This window comes from Calidris pugnax, unplaced genomic scaffold (assembly GCF_001431845.1).
Source record: "Calidris pugnax isolate Ruff unplaced genomic scaffold, ASM143184v1 scaffold24, whole genome shotgun sequence".
In the NCBI taxonomy this organism is placed as follows: domain Eukaryota; kingdom Metazoa; phylum Chordata; class Aves; order Charadriiformes; family Scolopacidae; genus Calidris; species Calidris pugnax.
Window position 1 is genome coordinate 14,579,947 of NW_015090922.1, and position 18,022 is coordinate 14,597,968.

At 40.7% G+C, this 18,022-nt stretch overlaps 1 protein-coding gene across 2 annotated transcripts in view; it reads left to right on the top strand.

The window, feature by feature from the left end:
• The window catches only part of MOCS1 (molybdenum cofactor synthesis 1), a 28,621-nt gene that overhangs the window by 404 nt on the left and 10,195 nt on the right, over window positions 1–18,022 (top strand). Inside the window, exons 2-5 of one of the 2 annotated variants that reach the window (XM_014950987.1) lie at window positions 7,095–7,227; window positions 7,926–8,093; window positions 12,742–12,906; window positions 17,501–17,562. In XM_014950987.1, coding sequence (XP_014806473.1) covers window positions 7,095–7,227; window positions 7,926–8,093; window positions 12,742–12,906; window positions 17,501–17,562 — 528 coding nt within the window. Of the gene's footprint in view, window positions 1–7,094; window positions 7,228–7,925; window positions 8,094–12,741; window positions 12,907–14,544; window positions 14,635–17,500; window positions 17,563–18,022 lie in introns of those variants that run through there. The other variant, XM_014950986.1, reaches the window with a different exon arrangement.

An 18,022-nucleotide genomic window follows, 5' to 3' on the forward strand; every position in this document is an offset into this window, starting at 1 on the left:
GAGGGGAGCGTGGGCTGGGGGTCTCCCTGCCACGATCGTCTGCAGCGCGGGGGGCCGGCTGCTGGAGCCTGTCAGGGAACGGCGAAACTCTGCCTCCTGCTTTCTAATAGAAATACTTAATTTTGCAACCTGTCCCCGAGAGGTAGGTAGCTTGTGTGGCCAACATGACTTGATGATTTGGGGAGGGCGTCAGCAAAACACGTAGTAATATATAATTCTGTGTCCTTACTTTATTGAAATGTCACCCTTACTTTGGAAGTAAGTAGGGCGTTCAGTCTCTAACTGAACCAGTTCTGTGCTCCTTCTCCGTCAAAAGAGAGATTATACAACGGCGTTTGATCTGCCTGGGTCAAAATCAAGTGTTTTGGCAGCTGCTGGTGGTTGTGCTCCAAATGGTCACGCGAGCTTTGCAATCAACCTGTTTGTTCTGTCACTGGCGTGAAATCAACACAGGTGTTGGCCAGATCTAGTTCCTCCTGGTTTAACTTTTGGTCCCCTAGATGGATTCTGGCTTTCGGTGTCCAAATGTAGGAGAAAAAGCTGCACAGAAAGGCAAAGGTTCTGTAACTGTCTATCAGAAATAAGACATGACATGCAGAGTAATCCCAGCCGGGTCATGATTTATTGATTTACTTGCAATTGCATGGCTGGCTTTAACAAGCAGAAAATCGGCTAAAGCTACTAGTGACAGTTTTTGTGTCGCTGGAATTGAATGCATTCACTGAAACATACTTATTTACAGAAAGTCAAATGGATTTGTGTGTTGCTTTATTGGATGCTTACTTGGCTCGGGAATCTAGAAAAGTTACTAAGTTTTTTCTCCCCCCCTCCCACCCAACTGATGTATTTTTTTATAAGTTCTGAAATTCTGATCAGAGTTACTCTTAACAACTTTCTACAAATTGGGTAGTTTTAACATACGTTCAGGAATACTTTTGAGAGAGCTTGATTACACCATCCATCTCTGAAAGCCCTGCTCCCTTAGGGGATGAAAGCCACAGCAGCTGGAAGAATGGGATGGGTGATTTGTGTGTGTGGCATAGTAACTGTGATAAGTGAAATTATATTGACCACGTAACCTGACTGGGCATATCTGAGGCTGTGAAAATGTACGTTAATTTTGAAGGTGAAATCAGATATGCCTGGGAAGTTGATCCTAAATTGTTTACAAATAAAACCCAGAACTTGACCAGCTTATTATTGGACTGGTTAGTCCACATGTTTGAGCCTTTTGTTTGTATCTTGGTATTTAAGGTACAGTTCTCAGTCTCAGAGATGTGCACACAAGGTGGAGCCCCTTTTTCTAAGACTATGTAAGGTAGGTAGCAACAGGCACTCTGAAAGCAACATTTTTGTGGTTGTTTGCTTGTGTACAAGGATTTCTTGACTAATTCACAATTAACAAAGGAAAGTCTGATGCCATCCTTTAATCTTTTACAGATGATGGCACATGTCCAAATTATATTCTTTAATTAAAAAAAAATAATGTAGGATCATATATTTCTACTACAAAACTGTATTCTCCAGTAAAATAGGAAAAGTAATTTGTACTTTAAAAAATTGTTTCTATTTTATTGTAAGCTGGAAGTTTACATGCAAATCCCCCGGCTTTTTGAAACAAAGGAAGACTATGAGAGGGCTCTTGAGATAGGGAGACTTGAGAGCAATAGCAATAAGGAAATACGCATTCTTTTTTTTTTATTCTTTTTAATCCTGCTGTAGATAGATCATTTCCAGTCGGGATCCTGACGCAATGTTTCATTTCAACTTCCTCCGTCTGTCCTTGTAGATCCTGTAATTCAAACGTAACCACCTGAAACTTTCTGTGGCCACAGTGAAGTCTTCACCACTGGGATGAAGGGGAGAGCCCAGCTTGTCTAGAAAGACCTCATATGGCCCTTATTCTTGGCCGGTCATGTCAGAAACTCTCTGTGTGCTGCAGCTCCATTTTGTGGGTAGCTGGTCAAAGTCCCTGAGCAGTACGATCTGTGCCAGTAACCAGAACTGTAGCATGCTGTTTGGGGTCAAACGTTGAGCAGCAGCTGCTGAGCCCTCAGAAAAACATTTGTCTTGGACTTCTTAGCTCAGACCTCATTCTGGCGCCTGGCCTATTTAGACCCATTTCAGCCTCTGTGGTTGTCTAATTTCCAGGTTGAACAAGGACGCTATGTCACTGCTTTCCTGCAGGCTAAGATATTAAAGGTGAGGCATGAAACAGAAGAGCTTTTGCGGAGTTGTGACCCTGATGCTGGCACAGCAGCGTTAGGCACTACAGTTGAGGCGGCAGCACTGATGCACAAGCCCAACAGGATTGCAGGAGCTGAAAGAGCCAGCAAGTGCAGGAGCACAAATGGTGTCATAAATACACACGGTTGTGGTGGCCCCTGAGGCCTGTGCAGAAGAAGTGTTTGGAAGCATTACTGTTTCATAGTGCACAAATATCACTGGGGATAAGGTGAAGGTGGAAGGGCAGAGCAAGTATAGTACTCAGTCTTCAGCTTGATAGATAGATAAGAGCTCTCTTCTCTTCCCCCTTGAGTTTAACTGAGCCTTTCCAGTATCTGTCAGTTTGTGGTGTTCCTGATAGTTATTAATACCTCTGGTGACAGCTTCCAATTTTGCTGGGTTGTTAGAAGAGTTCTTCTGGAAATCACAGGTGAATTGGCAAGTCTGAAGGGTTGACAGCTTGTCAAAATATAGCTGCTAGGTGCAATCATCTAAGCTCTCATTCTTTCAGCACTAGTATAGAACATGGGATTGACAGTCCAGAGAGTGAAACTGTTTTTTCATGGATCAGATAAAGCACACTGTGTGACAGGGCATACTCCTCTGATGTGCAGAAGTGTCTCCTGTCAACTATGGAGACTGGGGAGTGGGGACTTGGGGATTATAACCATCCCTTTTGAGTGAAAAAGTTGTGTGGTTGGGCATTGATATGTTAAAATGCCAACAGCCACCCATCTTTTCCAACTGCAGGGAACTGAATAACCCTTTCTGCTGTAACCTGGGAACTGTAGCAGGCAGCTTTTGCTTTCTTCCTGCTCCAATAGCTTTCACACAGGCTGCAAGTGACTAGGTCTGACCTCTCCCTATTCTTTCTCTTTGGAAAATCCTACTTACACAACTACCTGAGAGAGTGCTTTATCGTTGTCCGGAGTTACCAGGAAGGCAGCTGAGTTTCCTTCTTTTATATTTGGCCTTCCCTGTGGAATTGATAAAAACATGAGTCAGTGCTGGGTGTGGTGATGGTTTTGGTCATAAAGGATCTGCTCACACTGGAGCTCAACCTGATGCTACTGAACCCCATGTGAGAGTTTCCTAATTCCTCCTTGCTGACATCAAACTGGACAGAAACTGAACTGACAGCTTAAAAATTCCATCTCCAGTCATTATTTCTTCCCTGACAAACCCATCACCGTAAACCACAAGAAGTTGATGGAAAGAAGCTCTAGTACCTCTGGAAACTCTTTTTTATTTTCCCCAATCCCAGCTCCCACTATTTTGCAGCAAGAGAGCAAAAGTTGGTTATTTCCAACAGGAACTTCAAAGTATATTGACACCAACTGCCTGTTGAGTGCCTGTTCTTTTAATACTGCTTCTTGACAGTTGACTCTAGAGTAATTAATGAAGGGCAGTATTATTCCTCCAGTGATCCTTTTACTTCAGCTTCTTTGCCTCTAACAGCCATGCAGATGGATGGCAGTCTGGAAACAGAACCGTTGTCTCCCGTGTCCCACTCCAGTGATGGCTCCTTCCTGAAAATAGGAAATTACTTTAAGTGTGTTCTTGAAAGTATGCAGCTTTGGCATCCATAGCACACAAGCATTAAAGTCTCCCTCTCTTGCCTCCTTTCTGTCAGGGAGGACAACTTTTCACTTTTATTCTTCCTTGTAATGCACACTCTAAAATGGGGAGGCAGGAGGCTCCTACTGTTCTGCCTTCAAGTGGAGTGGGTAAGGAAGCCTGATCCTGAAAAGGTGCGAAAATGAGTTATCGAGGAAGAAACAGGAGAGGAGTGTTCCTACAAGATGGGCTAAAACAATTTTAATAAGCATGGGTGTGCGTTCCCTCTTGAATGTGAACACCTTTCCAAAATAACAGGAAAGAGAACATCAGAAATCCCACCAGGCCAGAAAGCAGTGCAGTTTTCAAGAAAAAATACTTCTGTGTTGTTTTTTCTGAGTTTGGCAGTATTTAAGATATCTTCAGATTTAGTCTGTTCAGGGGTGAGTTTTCTAACTGGAGAAGCAGCAGAAATGAAGTCTGGATATTTAGCTGGACTCTTAGACGTAACCCTGGTTGTGTTCTGAGAAACTCTCACGATAAGTGCAAGGGAGCCAGCATTTCTAACACAGCAAACTCCCAAATTGGGATTTCTTGGGGGAAACTGAAGCTGTGCAACCAACCTGCAGGTGCCCAGGCTGGAGCGTTTCTCTGGGGGGGATTAAAAACCAGACAACTTGTTCTGCCTGTGCAGGCTGGAGACGAGGGGGCTGTAAGGCTGTGTGTGAGTGTGAGCAGCGCCCGTGGCCTCGCAGGGATGGCCACCATCACCTTTGGTGCTGCAAGGAGGGAAGGCCAGGCCTGGGGGTGGGTGGGAGGGGGTACTGGCCTTGTGCCACTTGTCCTGCTGCTGTTGTGGCCGCCACTACAAAACAGAAACTGAAAGGGATTTCTTTCTTCCACCAGAAAAGCAATTACATGGAGACAAGTACTGCTGTTTTATCAGGGGCAAACAGATGCTTTCTGGGCTTTGAACAGCCACTTTGTGTCTCTTTTATCTTCTCTAACCCCCTGGTGGCCAGGGATGTTCTTGGAGATCTTATCTAACCACAAGGCTGTTTGGATCTAGAAGTGTAGTGGATTGTGTAAAAGCTAGTGGAAGGACTGGGCTGCCAAGAAAGACTGCTCCTGCTCGGAAGTTTAGCAGCAGCTGTGGCGTTAGCGCAGCTGGAGTCAAAATTGCTGCAGCTGCTGATGGCTGAAGCTGGGCCTCTCCCTGGGTAACCTTTGCTGTCTGGCTGGTGTGGTCAATGAGGGTGCCCTCTCTTGTCTTCCGCTCACCCCCAAATCTTTCTTCTTACAAATGCATTCAGAATGAAATGTTTTGAGGGTGCATACCTGGGTTGTTTTGACATTTTAGCTGCCCATTTTCCAGAGTTCTTGCAAGGCCTGTTTCAAAATACTGTGCAGGATTAACTCCTATGGTTACTAGTGATGACCAGAGCCAGGGACATGACGGCCACGGCTCTGTGTGTTTCTGCCCAGTCCCTTGGCATGGTCCCATACATGCCAATTTTAGTACGTCTGGAGATTTCGTGGGTCTGTTTTTCACTAGATGGAAATCATGACTTTTCTCAGTTAAGCACTTTGAGTACTAGCTAATGGGTCATTTTGTCCAGTTCCTCATTCTACATGTTAAATTTAAGTCAAACTTTATTTAATCCTTTGCCTGCTGCAGCCTACCAAGAGTAGTCAGCACAATTTTGACTTGAGGCACGATTCTGCAGCTGATTTCCACTGCCCCCCCCCTCACTTTTTAAACTTTGTGAACACAGTCTATCCAGAAGTGGTTTTCATCTGCACTTTCACTGGAGGTGAAGTTCACTGTATGCCCAGGAGTGCTTTAGCTTCCTTCCAGTTTTCTTAGCTGGCTATTAAATGTCTGTATGTAGTTAACTAATAAAGACAGAGCAAGGGTAGTTCCTTTAATTATTTTGATCCTGTTTTTTCTGTTTTGTTTTGTGATTCTATGCAGCCGGCCTCTGTTAGAGTTATTGGCCTCCTATAAAATGTTAATTTGTCAATTTAACTATGATATATTCAATTAAATGACACCACACTTCACAAGGTTTGGATGATGTTGTTTGCACATGTTTGTATGTAGTGCCTGAACCAAATATCCACCAGCTGATTAAAGTATGTTTGTAAGCCTTTGCTTTTCTGCAGTACTGTGATAAGAGTTGGCTCAGTTACTGTATGTTTCACTTAAGGTATTGCAATATTTTCCAAAAGTAGCAGAGTGGTTTCAGCTGTGCTTTACAGGTGTAGAAAAGTAGAGATATAACATGGTAATTTGAAAGTCATGGACCAAAGGCAGTGGGACTCCCTGCGTTTCAACCTTGCTATAACCAAGAGTGTTCTGCTGTGGACAGTAGTGATGTTTTAAAGATGCTTCCTATAAACTTGAGCTGTATTTGTTTCCAATAGCAGCTACTAATTTGGGATATTTCATTGGATAGCTAAAGTGATCAGCCATCGTTCTGGAGGGCAAATACTCAGTAATTCCTGAAAACTGTGTTGCTCTAAAATATGTTACACTGTGTTTTAAAAAAAACCAAACCCAAAATTTTAAGTAGAAATCATTTTTAATATTCACTTCATGACAGTTAATAAAGACATTATTAAAATTCTGAATCTTTTTATGCAGGCTTGAACAGGTCAGGATCATACATTTCTCTCCCAGTACCGCACCCTGTAATATTTATCACATTTTATCTGAGACAAGCTTTTTGGAAGTATTCTGTTGTGTGAATTTGGGCAAAAAGTCCTTGTTGGAAATAGTCTTGAAATATCGTGAAACAACTGTACACAGCAATAATTTAACAGAATGTTATATCTTGCACATGAAAGTTGGTAGGGATACAAGCAGAGATGCAGAGTTTCATCAGCTTTTAGTTCTCTTGTGCTAAAGTGCAGGGACCTTTCTATATGATTTTATTTATCTGACAACTGTCGTGAGATTGGGCGGTCCTGAAGCATTGATTCTGGAAAGTGAAGAGACACACAATTGAAAAAATTGCCTGCTATTCTGCACAAAAAGCCTGAAGCACCTGTGGCAAAGTGGCTGTATCTTAAAATGCACAGGGAAAATTGTAGTTCAGTTCTATGGAATTAAGTAGGGTGTCAAAGTTAATCACTGAACAGCCAGTTTTGACCATAAAGACAAGTCATAGCTGCTTCTTTTGCTGCTGTCCCTATGGAGAAAAATTGAATAATAATTATCACTTGAGTTCAAAGTTTATATTTATACAATAAAGTTGGTAGGGAAGATAACTATTCAAATATTTAGCATTTGCTTGTTTTTCTTACAGGAATTGCAAAGCTCAGGAAGAGGACGCTTTCTACTGGAACATGCTGCGCCCTTCTCTGCTTTTTTGACGGACAGCTTTGGGCGTCAGCACAACTACTTGCGAATTTCTTTGACTGAGAAATGCAACCTCAGGTGTAAGTGTCTGCTCGCTTTCTTGCAGAAAGCCCTTGCCTACCAGTAGGTTGAAACACCTTGTGGAAATGCCAAGGATTGTGCTAGGGTACTTATTGCTGTGTTGGCCCTGTGCTCTTTGTAGTCTTTATAAAATAATGGTGAAGGATAGTTAGAGGCCGATTTGGGGCTGAGCTGCTGGTGGGATGGGGAAGCAGGAGCAAGCCTAGGGATCTGCCAGAGACACGTGCGGGTGAACGTGCGGGTGACAGGTCTTTCATCAGACTTGGTGTGGTTTGGATGATGGTGCTTGAGGGTGTCTGTGTACCATACACAAAGTGTGTGGTAAGCATGAGAGCTTGTACCTAGGCATTCCCACAATTACAGCTGCGAAGTTTGTGGCAATGTCCCAGGAATTGCCAGTTCAGTTTGGTGTCCCTGCTTGAATGCAGATTAGATAGAAGTAAGATCAGCTTTTCCTTCAAAGTGGATTCATTGTAATTGGAGACCCCTCAAGTGAGTCTTGGCTTTTCTTTTGAAGGAAAACAGGAAAGTGTTAGGAGATTGCTTGTAAGATTTGGTGTGAGGTCTTATCTGTATTTCAGAAAAGCAGAGTCATTTGACATCCATTAAAGAAAGTTACAGTTGGTGCATTTTTCCTATCAATATTAGATGAACTGCTACTGGCTATTTTTTCCCATGTATTCCTGTGTTGTTTCAGGTCAGTATTGTATGCCAGAGGAGGGTGTTCAGTTGACCCCCAAATCAGAGCTACTTACTGCTCAGGAGATAATCAGTCTAGCCAGACTGTTTGTGAAAGAAGGTGTAGAGAAGATCCGGCTGACAGGAGGAGAGCCACTTATCCGACCTGATGTGGTTGATATCGTGGGTGAGTTCCCAATAAATATACTGTGTTGCAAAGTGACTTGTTATATATTCATCCACGAAGTACACTTACTACTAATATAGTCCAACAACCCAAAGAGTAATTAAACATGACACAACAGTGCTTTTTCTCAAAATTGTGAAATGCAGGGTAGTTCCTTTCAGAAAACTTCTGATTCTGCTCTCCTGCTTGGATTGAACTTCATATTGTAACAGCTGAACTTATCATTGTCTTCATATTCATCATCTGCTAGAATAGCTTACAATAATGCAGCCTTGGGGTGAAAAATCAAGAATTGATGTGACCTAATCCTTACTGTGGAGAACAGCTGATACGTGCTCACAAACAAAACAGGTTTTCTTTTGGATTTTTGGGAGGATGTGTTTTTGTTTTGTTTCCTTGACAACGGATGTCACTTGCTTGTCTATGTTTAATAAAGAATGGTGTAAATGCCTACGTTTTTACAGTTATTGATGAAGGCTGTTACTTCAATGGAAGATAAATTACTGGGTAATTTTTAGAAGTCTGTCTCCTTCAATTGGTATTGTGTTGACTGACTGTGCTTGTTTTTTTTCTTGAGACAGGTGGTTTTTTCCCCTGTCAAAAGCCTCACATGTTATGGACATTACAATAGCTTTGTGTAATGGCAGTGTATTAGATGAGGCTGTGTAGGTGGGTGTACTTGGGTGGATTGTGAGCAGCTGAACTTGTCTGTTTCTGCACACTCTTAGAAGTACCCAACATAAGAAAAGGCTAATATGGAAGATGAAGGTCTAAGAAGTAGAGTAACTACTTACCAATGCACTGAGATTGTAGTAGTTCCTGAGCTCAGTACACCGAGCTCTGTTTTGTTCAGTATTTGGAAGACCTTTATGTCCTTTTCCAAAGAAAGCAGTAAAGCAGTGTAGTGTGTAGAACTGACCTGTTTGTAGCTGGAAAAGGTATGGCTGGAGTGAGCTGGCTTGGGTCTCCTTGAACCTCAATTGTGAGGAGTCCTGAAACTGCACTAATGTCATCTTTTTGGAACTCTGAAATACCATTCTCTAGGACATTTTGGCCATGTATGATAGGTTATGTTTTATTTAGGATTGAGAGCACTATGTACCTATCAAGAGACCTGTTTCTTTCAAGAAAACATTATCCATTTCTAGTAATAATAGGTTTAATTATTTTTAGCTGGACTTCACCAGCCAAAAAGGAGGCAGATTTCCAAAATAGCTTGTATTTTAAAACACAACCATGCTTTACAGTTCATCATATAGTATTGGCATGGAAATGATTTAAAATCAACAATGTCATCAGTTCAGTGCAGAACTTTCTTTCCTGGTGTATGCACCTTTTTGATTTGTCAGTGGTAGCTGGTTGCTTTTTATACTCAACACAGATACTCTGATGTTGAGGGTATAAGTCGAGTAGCCAAGTCACTGCAAAATAATTATCATATTGCTGCAATTCTTAAGTATTGATATTGGAAGGATAGGAAGCTTTTGTTTGTTTGTTTGTTTTACTGCTGTGATAGAATTCTCAAAGGTTTATTTATGTGGTGGAAAGAGGGAGAGAGATCTCTTTGAACCACTGGGCTCTCGTTATTCTGGCTGGGTTCTTGTTCACAGCTAAACTTGGACAGATTCATAGCAATCATTTTAATGGATGACAGTAGTAGTGATTTTGGGGTAAGGGTAATGCATATTAAGATGATTTTCCTGTTGCATTAGTTCATTCTGTCATGAATTTTTATTAGCCTGGCTGTTTTTTTCTAAGGCATATTGAAAATTAGCAAATTAAGTCTATAAACACTTTTTGTCTTCTCAGATTTTGGTGTTACTCTATGATGCACAAGTTTGGGATCAAGACAAAAGTCTCAAACCTAAATAGATCACATGTAACAACTGCAGGGAAACTCACTGAAGAGAAAACAAGCCCAAAAATGTTTTCTGCAGAATTTGAGTTAGGCACGTTTATTGAAGCCATCCTAGCACAATGTATTGGTTTGGGCTGGCGTAGAATTGATCTGAATTCCTAGATGGTTTTATAGAAGCTGACTACAGTATCTCAGACGCTGAATAGGTTTGAGATTCAAGTTCAGTTTGTTTTCAGCAAACCTTCCTCTTTACCATAAATGGTCTGTGAAACTCCAATAAAATTCAAAAATATTAATGCTGGATTACTACTACCATATTTTTCTAATAGTCAAGCTCAAATGTTTTTGTTGTTTCAATGAACAAATGTGATTTGAAGCTACTGTAGGAGACTTATTCAGACTGTTATTAATAGTCTGAGAAGTGCACATATCCACTAACAAAATAATTTTCCATGGGGTGGGGGGCAGAGAGTTGGATGAGTTTTTATAGCAACATACACATTTCAAGAGTGAAGTGGTGCAGGGTAGACTTGTTAACTCATGTATTAGTAGATACACATTTCTTTCTGGACGCAATCAGGTGAAGTGCAATTGAGGAAACGATTGGAGGAGAATACGTAAGAAACTTGTCTACTTTAGAAGATGCTCCTGATTCTAAAGGAAAAAGTAAATTTTAAAAGGGTTTACTTGATGGCTGGAGCCTGACAAAACCTTTTAGTTTCCTGTGTTGATATACAGCATCTCTTCTGTTTCCTTTTCTCCTTGATAATTTTATCAGTTGCTTTTGGTGCTGTTTGTTACTACAGCAGTGACCAAAGGTCAGTAAACAGACTTAATAGGGATACAAGGTGAGTTATAAAGTTACGAAATCTCTTTAATCCCTTTTGAATTTAGAGGTCAACAAGCCAAGAAACCAGGCAACTGCAAATGTTGTTCTTCTTAGCTTGCACAAATGAGGCAGAGTGTGTTAACTGGTTCTTTTTAACCTGTTGTTGTTAAATCTCCATCTCGGATTTCTCACAGTTGGCTTCTATCCAATTTGTTATTACAGGTGGTTCCACATATTAGTATATTTTTCAGTGTCTCATCCTGTATCTTGTCCTGTCTGATGAGGAAGATGATGCATTGACAACAGCTTCTGCCTGCACTAACTCACCTAAGCAGCTGGTGCTATTTTTTTTTAATTTTTCCATTTTAGGCTGTAGCGTGGCTTTGGTTTTATTCAATGCCTTTATCCATTTGACAGTTATAGCAGTGAAGCCTGTATAGCAGCTAGTCTTTTTTTCCCTCTGTTGTTAGGAGGTTGAGCATTTTGTGCATTCTGAGGCTGTAAATAAAAGTAGTGGTGTTCTTATTCTATTGTCTGCCTGCAGTAGGCATCCTATTCCCTAACAAAGACTAGGTTGCTAGTGGTAGCTAGTGTTAAATAATTTTTGGCAAACTTGGGCTAATAGCACTCTTCCTCTAGAAGGGGGTTACTCCTGGTCAGCGAGGAGGATTTTGAGAGGTGAATGCCAGAAAAATCTAGTTCTTAGTAAAGATTGCTCTTTCATTACAACGCCAGGTTCAAAATGTCTTTACAGGGCTCCTAATCACGTTGCAAAATGCTGCTGCTGTAAACTTCAGTATCTTTAGTGTGACCTGGCTTGTCCCATTCCAGAGTTTTGGGCCTGGCTTAGGCTGAATATTTTGAGAATAGCTGGGAAATGAGATAAAGCAGAAGTAAAGCCCTTATCAACATGAACAAATAGAGGTAAAACAGGGAGGGAAGAAGGGACTATGAAATATTTGTGCTGTAATTAAAGCTGCCTCAAGAGTAAGGGTTCTTCAGATACTTCCCAACTAATTAGGGTGAAGGCTATGAGAGAAGGGAGGAGGGAAAATAAGGAAAGAAAATTACTTTGCTGTGGCTCTGCTTCTGCAAGTGGTTTATGAGGGTTTTTTCCTATTTGTTATTGTACTGATAACTGGAGGTTTGAAAGCCTGCCTTCTGGAGATCTGATATGCTGAGGATTTCTGCATTTGGCTTATGAGGAGGCAGCTATTTTCTAAATGTTAATCTCATTATATTAACCATTTCTTATGTGGTTTTCTTTTGTTAGCCAATTTTTTAGTGTCTTGCGTAAGCCCTCTTCAATTGGCTGGGCTACCACTGTGGGTAATGGAAATATTTCAGTTGTCAAGTGCAAGTGTTTTGTCCCTTGGATGTTGTTGCCTTGGTTTCTCTATAATGGTTTAATATGTTGACCTTTTTCTGATTAGTTAAGAGTATGTGTGGTATTTCTTTCAGCAGTTTAAAGTCACTACTGCTGGCAGCTACCTCTGGGTTAGAACTGCTTTTTGGTAAAGCTTAGTAGGATAAACATTACTCAATAAACGCAGCTAGTTCAGGTCTCAGGTGTGAAAGGGATGGCTTGCTGCTTATTATTGCAGAACACAGAATTCAGTTTGCAAAGCAAGACTGAGGAAAAGAAGGCAAACAAAATCAGAGGCCGCCTTCTAAGAATAAAGAAGCTATTTAAGAAATGGAGAACATAATTAGTGACCATTTTCAGTGTTCTTTATAACCAGTTTTGCTTGCAATAAACTAGTGTCTTTCATACTTTTTGAAATGCATTTGTGCTAAAATGGATGTCTTAAACCAATACAGCTGGAAGAAGTGTCCTTGTTTTCCTCACACCCTCGGTGATACTTCTTTGCTTGTTTCACAGATCTTCGTTTGGGTTTTCTCTGTAATTTACAGCTGAATTACTTCTTTTAAAGTGTTCTTTTTACTTTTTGTCTTCCTAGGTCAACTGTACAAGCTAGAAGGGCTTAAAACCATTGCTGTCACAACCAACGGGATCAACTTAGCCAGATTGCTGCCCCGACTGAAGGAGGCAGGACTGAATGCCATTAACATTAGCCTGGATACTTTGGTTCCAGCTAAATTTGAGTTCATTGTCCGGAGGAAAGGTACAGGCTTGTCATCTAAGGCAACTGTGTTAACACTTGCAGTGATGTTGCGATGTTTCATATGTTTTCACACTTGGTTATTTTGGGAGGGGAGTGAATCGCTGTCCTTCTGAGGCTAGGAGAAGTAGTCTGTACTAGCTTATCTGATAGTGACTCTTTACCTTCTTTCTACAACCCTTAGGCAGGTAGAGCTCCTTTAGTTGGACCTGGTGGATTAGAACATGCTCAAGTCGCCACAGTCAGTGGGACTGTGACTGCGACTGCAGCTGCCCATAACTGGCTGATTACTGGTTAGTCATGGATATAAAGAGTACTCTTCAAATCTTGTGCTGGTCTTGTGTGTTGCTGGTCTTTGATACTGCTCGAAAAGCAGATGTTCCTGCTATAGCAGCTGGGGAGTAAGATGCCACAGGAACTGAACTTGTTGTGAGTAGCAGCAGTTTCTGAAAGTTATTTTTGGGACATGCTAGCAGTGGTCTCACTTGTGATTAGTGATGTTCCCTACCTCCACTGATTTTTAATACAAATAAACAAACCATGCTTAAGGTCACTTGTGGAGGGGTGCTAGCTTTGTAACATCTCTCTGATTGAGCTAGTAATCCCAAATGAAGTTTCAAAAATGCTTGGATGTCCCCAGCATTACAGATTCTTGTTTAAATGAATCCTAAAGCTCATCATGAAGTTCTTCTTCATGGTTGGGCGTCCTTCTAACCTAAAACTGATTTGATTTCAATCCTTCTGTTCCTGTCCAATAATGTAACTCTAGCAGTCTGTGAACTTCTGATTCAGCCAAAGCCCCCAAGTAGCCACTAGATGGTGCCACAAGTTAAGATAAATGTAGGGCAAGGGATGGTGAAATCTGGGATGCTGTGAGAAGTAATTTCAACATTTGAATCATTCTGCTATTAAATCAAAGTTCTGCTGACAGGTACAGAAAGGTGTCCTTGCCTACAGTCTCTCTGAGAACACTTCTTCAGGTTTCTACGTCATGGTGCAGAAATCTGCTCCTGTCATAAATCTGACTGGAGCGTTACCCTTCCAGCATAGGCTATTACACTAATCTGGTTATGACACAGCACAGTTGGCTCCCAGAAAAGTATCTGGGAGTATCTGATCACAAGCAGGTGTTGACTGTGTTCTTCCCTTCTGCTTTCTGCATTTGAATATTACCTGGTTTGTGACATTCACTGGAAACAAGCCCTTCCTTTGCTACTGAAAGGGCAAACCTGATCCTTCAGCTTCCTGAACTATGTGGCCATAACTATTCATATCTGATTGGAAGCTGTTAGGAATGTGCTGCTTATGAAGTAAACTAAAAGTTTTTGGGGGATGCGGGGAATTTTTATTTTTATAAATGTTCTCTTCCCCCTTTAAAGAAAAAATGTTCTTTAATCACGAAAAGAGAAATTAATCAGCTGAATGGCATAGAGAATGAACAGGGAAGTTTCTATGACTCAATACTTTTAAGGAGGAGAATGAAGTCTCCAGATAATAGATAATTTTTTTTAAGTGGAGATAAGGTAAAAATAGTAACATTGAGTTGAGGTTGTTTTTTTTTCTTTTGTTCAGGGCTGAAATTATGTAAAAACACTTTTATTGTTTTTGAGGGTTTTTTATTTAATAGGAGATTTCCAAGTATGGAATGAGCAGAGAATAAAGTGCCTGCCCTACTGTGCTACCCTGTCTCCTGTGGCAGTTCCAGAGGCAACAAGATATAGCTGTATTAAGGTGAGAGGTATTCCTGGTCTTAGACTCCTACAGATTGATAACTTCTGTGGAAAGCAAAGATGTATGTGATTATGGAGCTAACCAGGATCTCAAGAAACTTGGAATCAGTTTTTCTGCTCCTCTGGAAACTTTCTAGGGTTTTAAGAAAAGGCTGTAATTTTTGTATCATTGGTGCAGGCAGGTGACCTGCATTACACCTGCTTTTATTCCCAAATGGTTGGGATAGAGGGAACGACTGTGAGATAATCAGACATTTCACTGATGTGTGAAAGCACATTAGAAGACTATAATATTTCTACTTTTCCCCATCTACCACATTCTAAGGGATGAACAAATGAAAAGTAGTTTCTTGCAGGTAGCCAATCTAACCTGTCTCACAGCCTGTCCCTTCTTTCTTTATTCAGTACAATGAAAATAAGAAAATATTGTCCTGTAACTGAATCAATAAACATTGGCTTCAAGCCTTTCTTCTGGTAAGGATTAAATGTTAGGAGGTGTTGGCCCACATAGGATTGTTCTGGATGTGTCTAAGGTTCTCTGTGCTTTAAAGTTGGCTAAAGTTATGATTTCAGAAGAAATCTAATATGATGGAAATACTGAAATTTTTCATTGGGTGGAAGAGCAGAAGGGTTGTCATTTTGAAATGTCAAACAAAAACTTGGAGAATTTCTTAGCCTTGACAATATTTCCTGACCCAATGACATTTAGTATTCATTTCTGCTCTAATGTTTTGAAATGTTTTGGTTTTATTCTTTTTGTTGTTCCATTACCACACAAGGACTTTGATCTAAAAGGGACGTTTCAGTAAGTATGACAAAACAAATGAACTCCTAATAGTTTTCCATGAAGAAAAAACAGAAAACAGTTAACATCAAAATATGAAATGCAGTTACAGATTATTTACTGTAATTTAAAATTTTTATTTTAAGTAATCATCCTGCCCCCAAAACCTTTTAGTTGAAACAAGCTTGTAGTTGGAATAGCTTACTTTTTTGCTTTGTTTGTAGAGATTTTTTGATAGCTGTTCTAAACCACAGTCTTGTGCTAGTGGTAGGAGGTAAGAGGAAGAAATGGGAAGGACACTGAGGCTGATGCATTTTGAGCTGTAACCCTGTTCTGTACTTCTACAGCAAGCTGAGCCCAAGCACGCAAGTATTCAAACATGCAGAGTTTATGATCTGTTGCTTGCCAGTGATTGCTTCCTGGTCTTTTCAGTTCAGTTTCACCTTTCTGCAATCCTGAAGTTGCACACGAGGTTTTCTGAGCTGTTGCAGAGTGTTTTGATGCCATTCGTGGCTCTAAGTGCTTACAGCACTGTGTCATTATCTCTGTTGCCACATTCAGTCTGAGAACTTGCTTAATTGGAACAAAAGCTACCACAGGTGCTGCAAACTTCCTGGGCACATGCAAAACAAGTAGGCGGTGAAGGAGAAGGGTGACAAGTCAGAACTTCAAACAGTTGCCTGCAAGAGTTGTTTCACTGTCTTCTCCTTGCTCGGCATCTCCGTTTTTGCAGCCAGGACTAGCATTAGGACTGGCTTATGAAACAGTATCTTCTGCTTTCCTCTGTCCCTGCTTTGTTACACCTTTACCAGGCAGAAAACAGTTAAATGAAAATCTTCTCTGTCCTTTTTTTTTTTCCCTGATCTTGAACGCATCCAATATTAATATTATCCAATATTATGCACTGAATATTATTGAGTTATTGCTGACTTCTGATAAAGCACCTACAGATTAATGAAGATACCATCTCTTCACTGGAGTTTCCAGTAAGTAAGAGATAGGGAAAGGTGGGTGACAGACCTATGCAGGAAAACCTGTGACTGGGAACAGCACAAGGATTGTCAGCACAAACTTCTGGAAGATATTGCTCTTTCACTAGCATGTGTAAAGTATTTGCTGTTGAAGACTACAGCTTTGGAAGAAGCAGCTCAGTCTCTTACAGTGCTCGGTCTCTCATACCCGAGTTCAGTGTGCAGAACAGGAAGAGAACTTGGTCTGGTACCTGATAGGGTAGGAGAGACGTTCACAAACACAGTGCTGGCAGCTGAGCACACCCACGCACCACAAGCGCGTACCCGGAGCTTGCTGTCTCATTCTTGCTACTCTCACCTTGTTTCTTTGCCAGCTGGTGAGTGTGGCAGGGAATGAATAATATGTCAAATCTAAAATTGAGATCTTATTTAAAGTTGACAGAAGGTGTGGTTTGACTAAGATGATTAAGAGGCTTTCCTAAAGGCCTTTGGAATTCCAAAATTGCATTGTTGCTTTGTATTTCTTCCAAACTTAAGAGGTATATGTAGGGGTGAAGATACTTGTGCTGAATTAACTATAGTTAATAACTCCTCCTCCTCTTTAGAAAGATACTTTTAAAATTCATTTAGTAAAATTGCTCTCTGACTCAGAACAGTGAGATTCTGCCATTTTAGCAAAGACATGTGTGCCATTATTATCAAATAAACATTGATTTGTTATTCTTTCTCCATTGCATATGGAGGCTGTTCACAAATTCCTTTCCCTTTAAGAAGAACGTAACACAAGGAGAAGCTGACTTACGGGGAACTGGAGCATCATATGCTAATGATCCATAGGTGTCTAAAGAGCAGAAAAGCATACCAGTATTTTTGACTACCCAAATACCAATTAAAAAATTGATCTCAGTGACCGCAGTAACACTGGCAGCCTTTTCGAGGGGAGTCCGTAGAACTGAAGTCTCTTTACTTGCAGCTTTTCTTACTTGCAGCGCTGTCTACTGAATCAGATTGGGTTTTATTTGTCATCTTTTTGTCTTGTACTTAATAACCTCCTTTTGCATTTAGTTTTTAAACAAGAAAAATAAATTTTTTTTGTTCTTTTTATATCTTAGGCTTTCACAAGGTAATGGAAGGGATCCATAAAGCCACTGAGCTCGGTTACCGTCCTGTTAAGGTAAAGCGAGTGAAACTGTTGTGTTTTAACATAAATTGTGTTAAAAGATACAGCTAACCTGATGAGGAATTCACTGTTCACCCCTCTGAATAATTTTTGGTAAAACTGAAGAAAATTTTAGCAGATTAAAGATCACATCAAGAGGTAAAGGGGGAAATTCATATAATCTCCCTGTGCAGGTGAGGGTACAGGTTCATCCTGCCACAAAACCCATCAGTTGCCCAGCTGCTGGCTACAGGGTGGTCCTGCTCTGTGCTTGCCTCTTCCTACTCCCTCTATCGATTTTGCATTTGTCTGACCTAGCTTATATTAGTTCTCCATTTAGCAAGACAACTACCTCGATTGGATGCAAAAACTTGCAGGCAAGTTTGGCAGAAATTATAATCTATACCGGTTCAATCCTGCCAACTTCTCTCACGCTTTCTTTCCAAAAAAAAAAAAAAAAAAAAAAAAAAAAAAA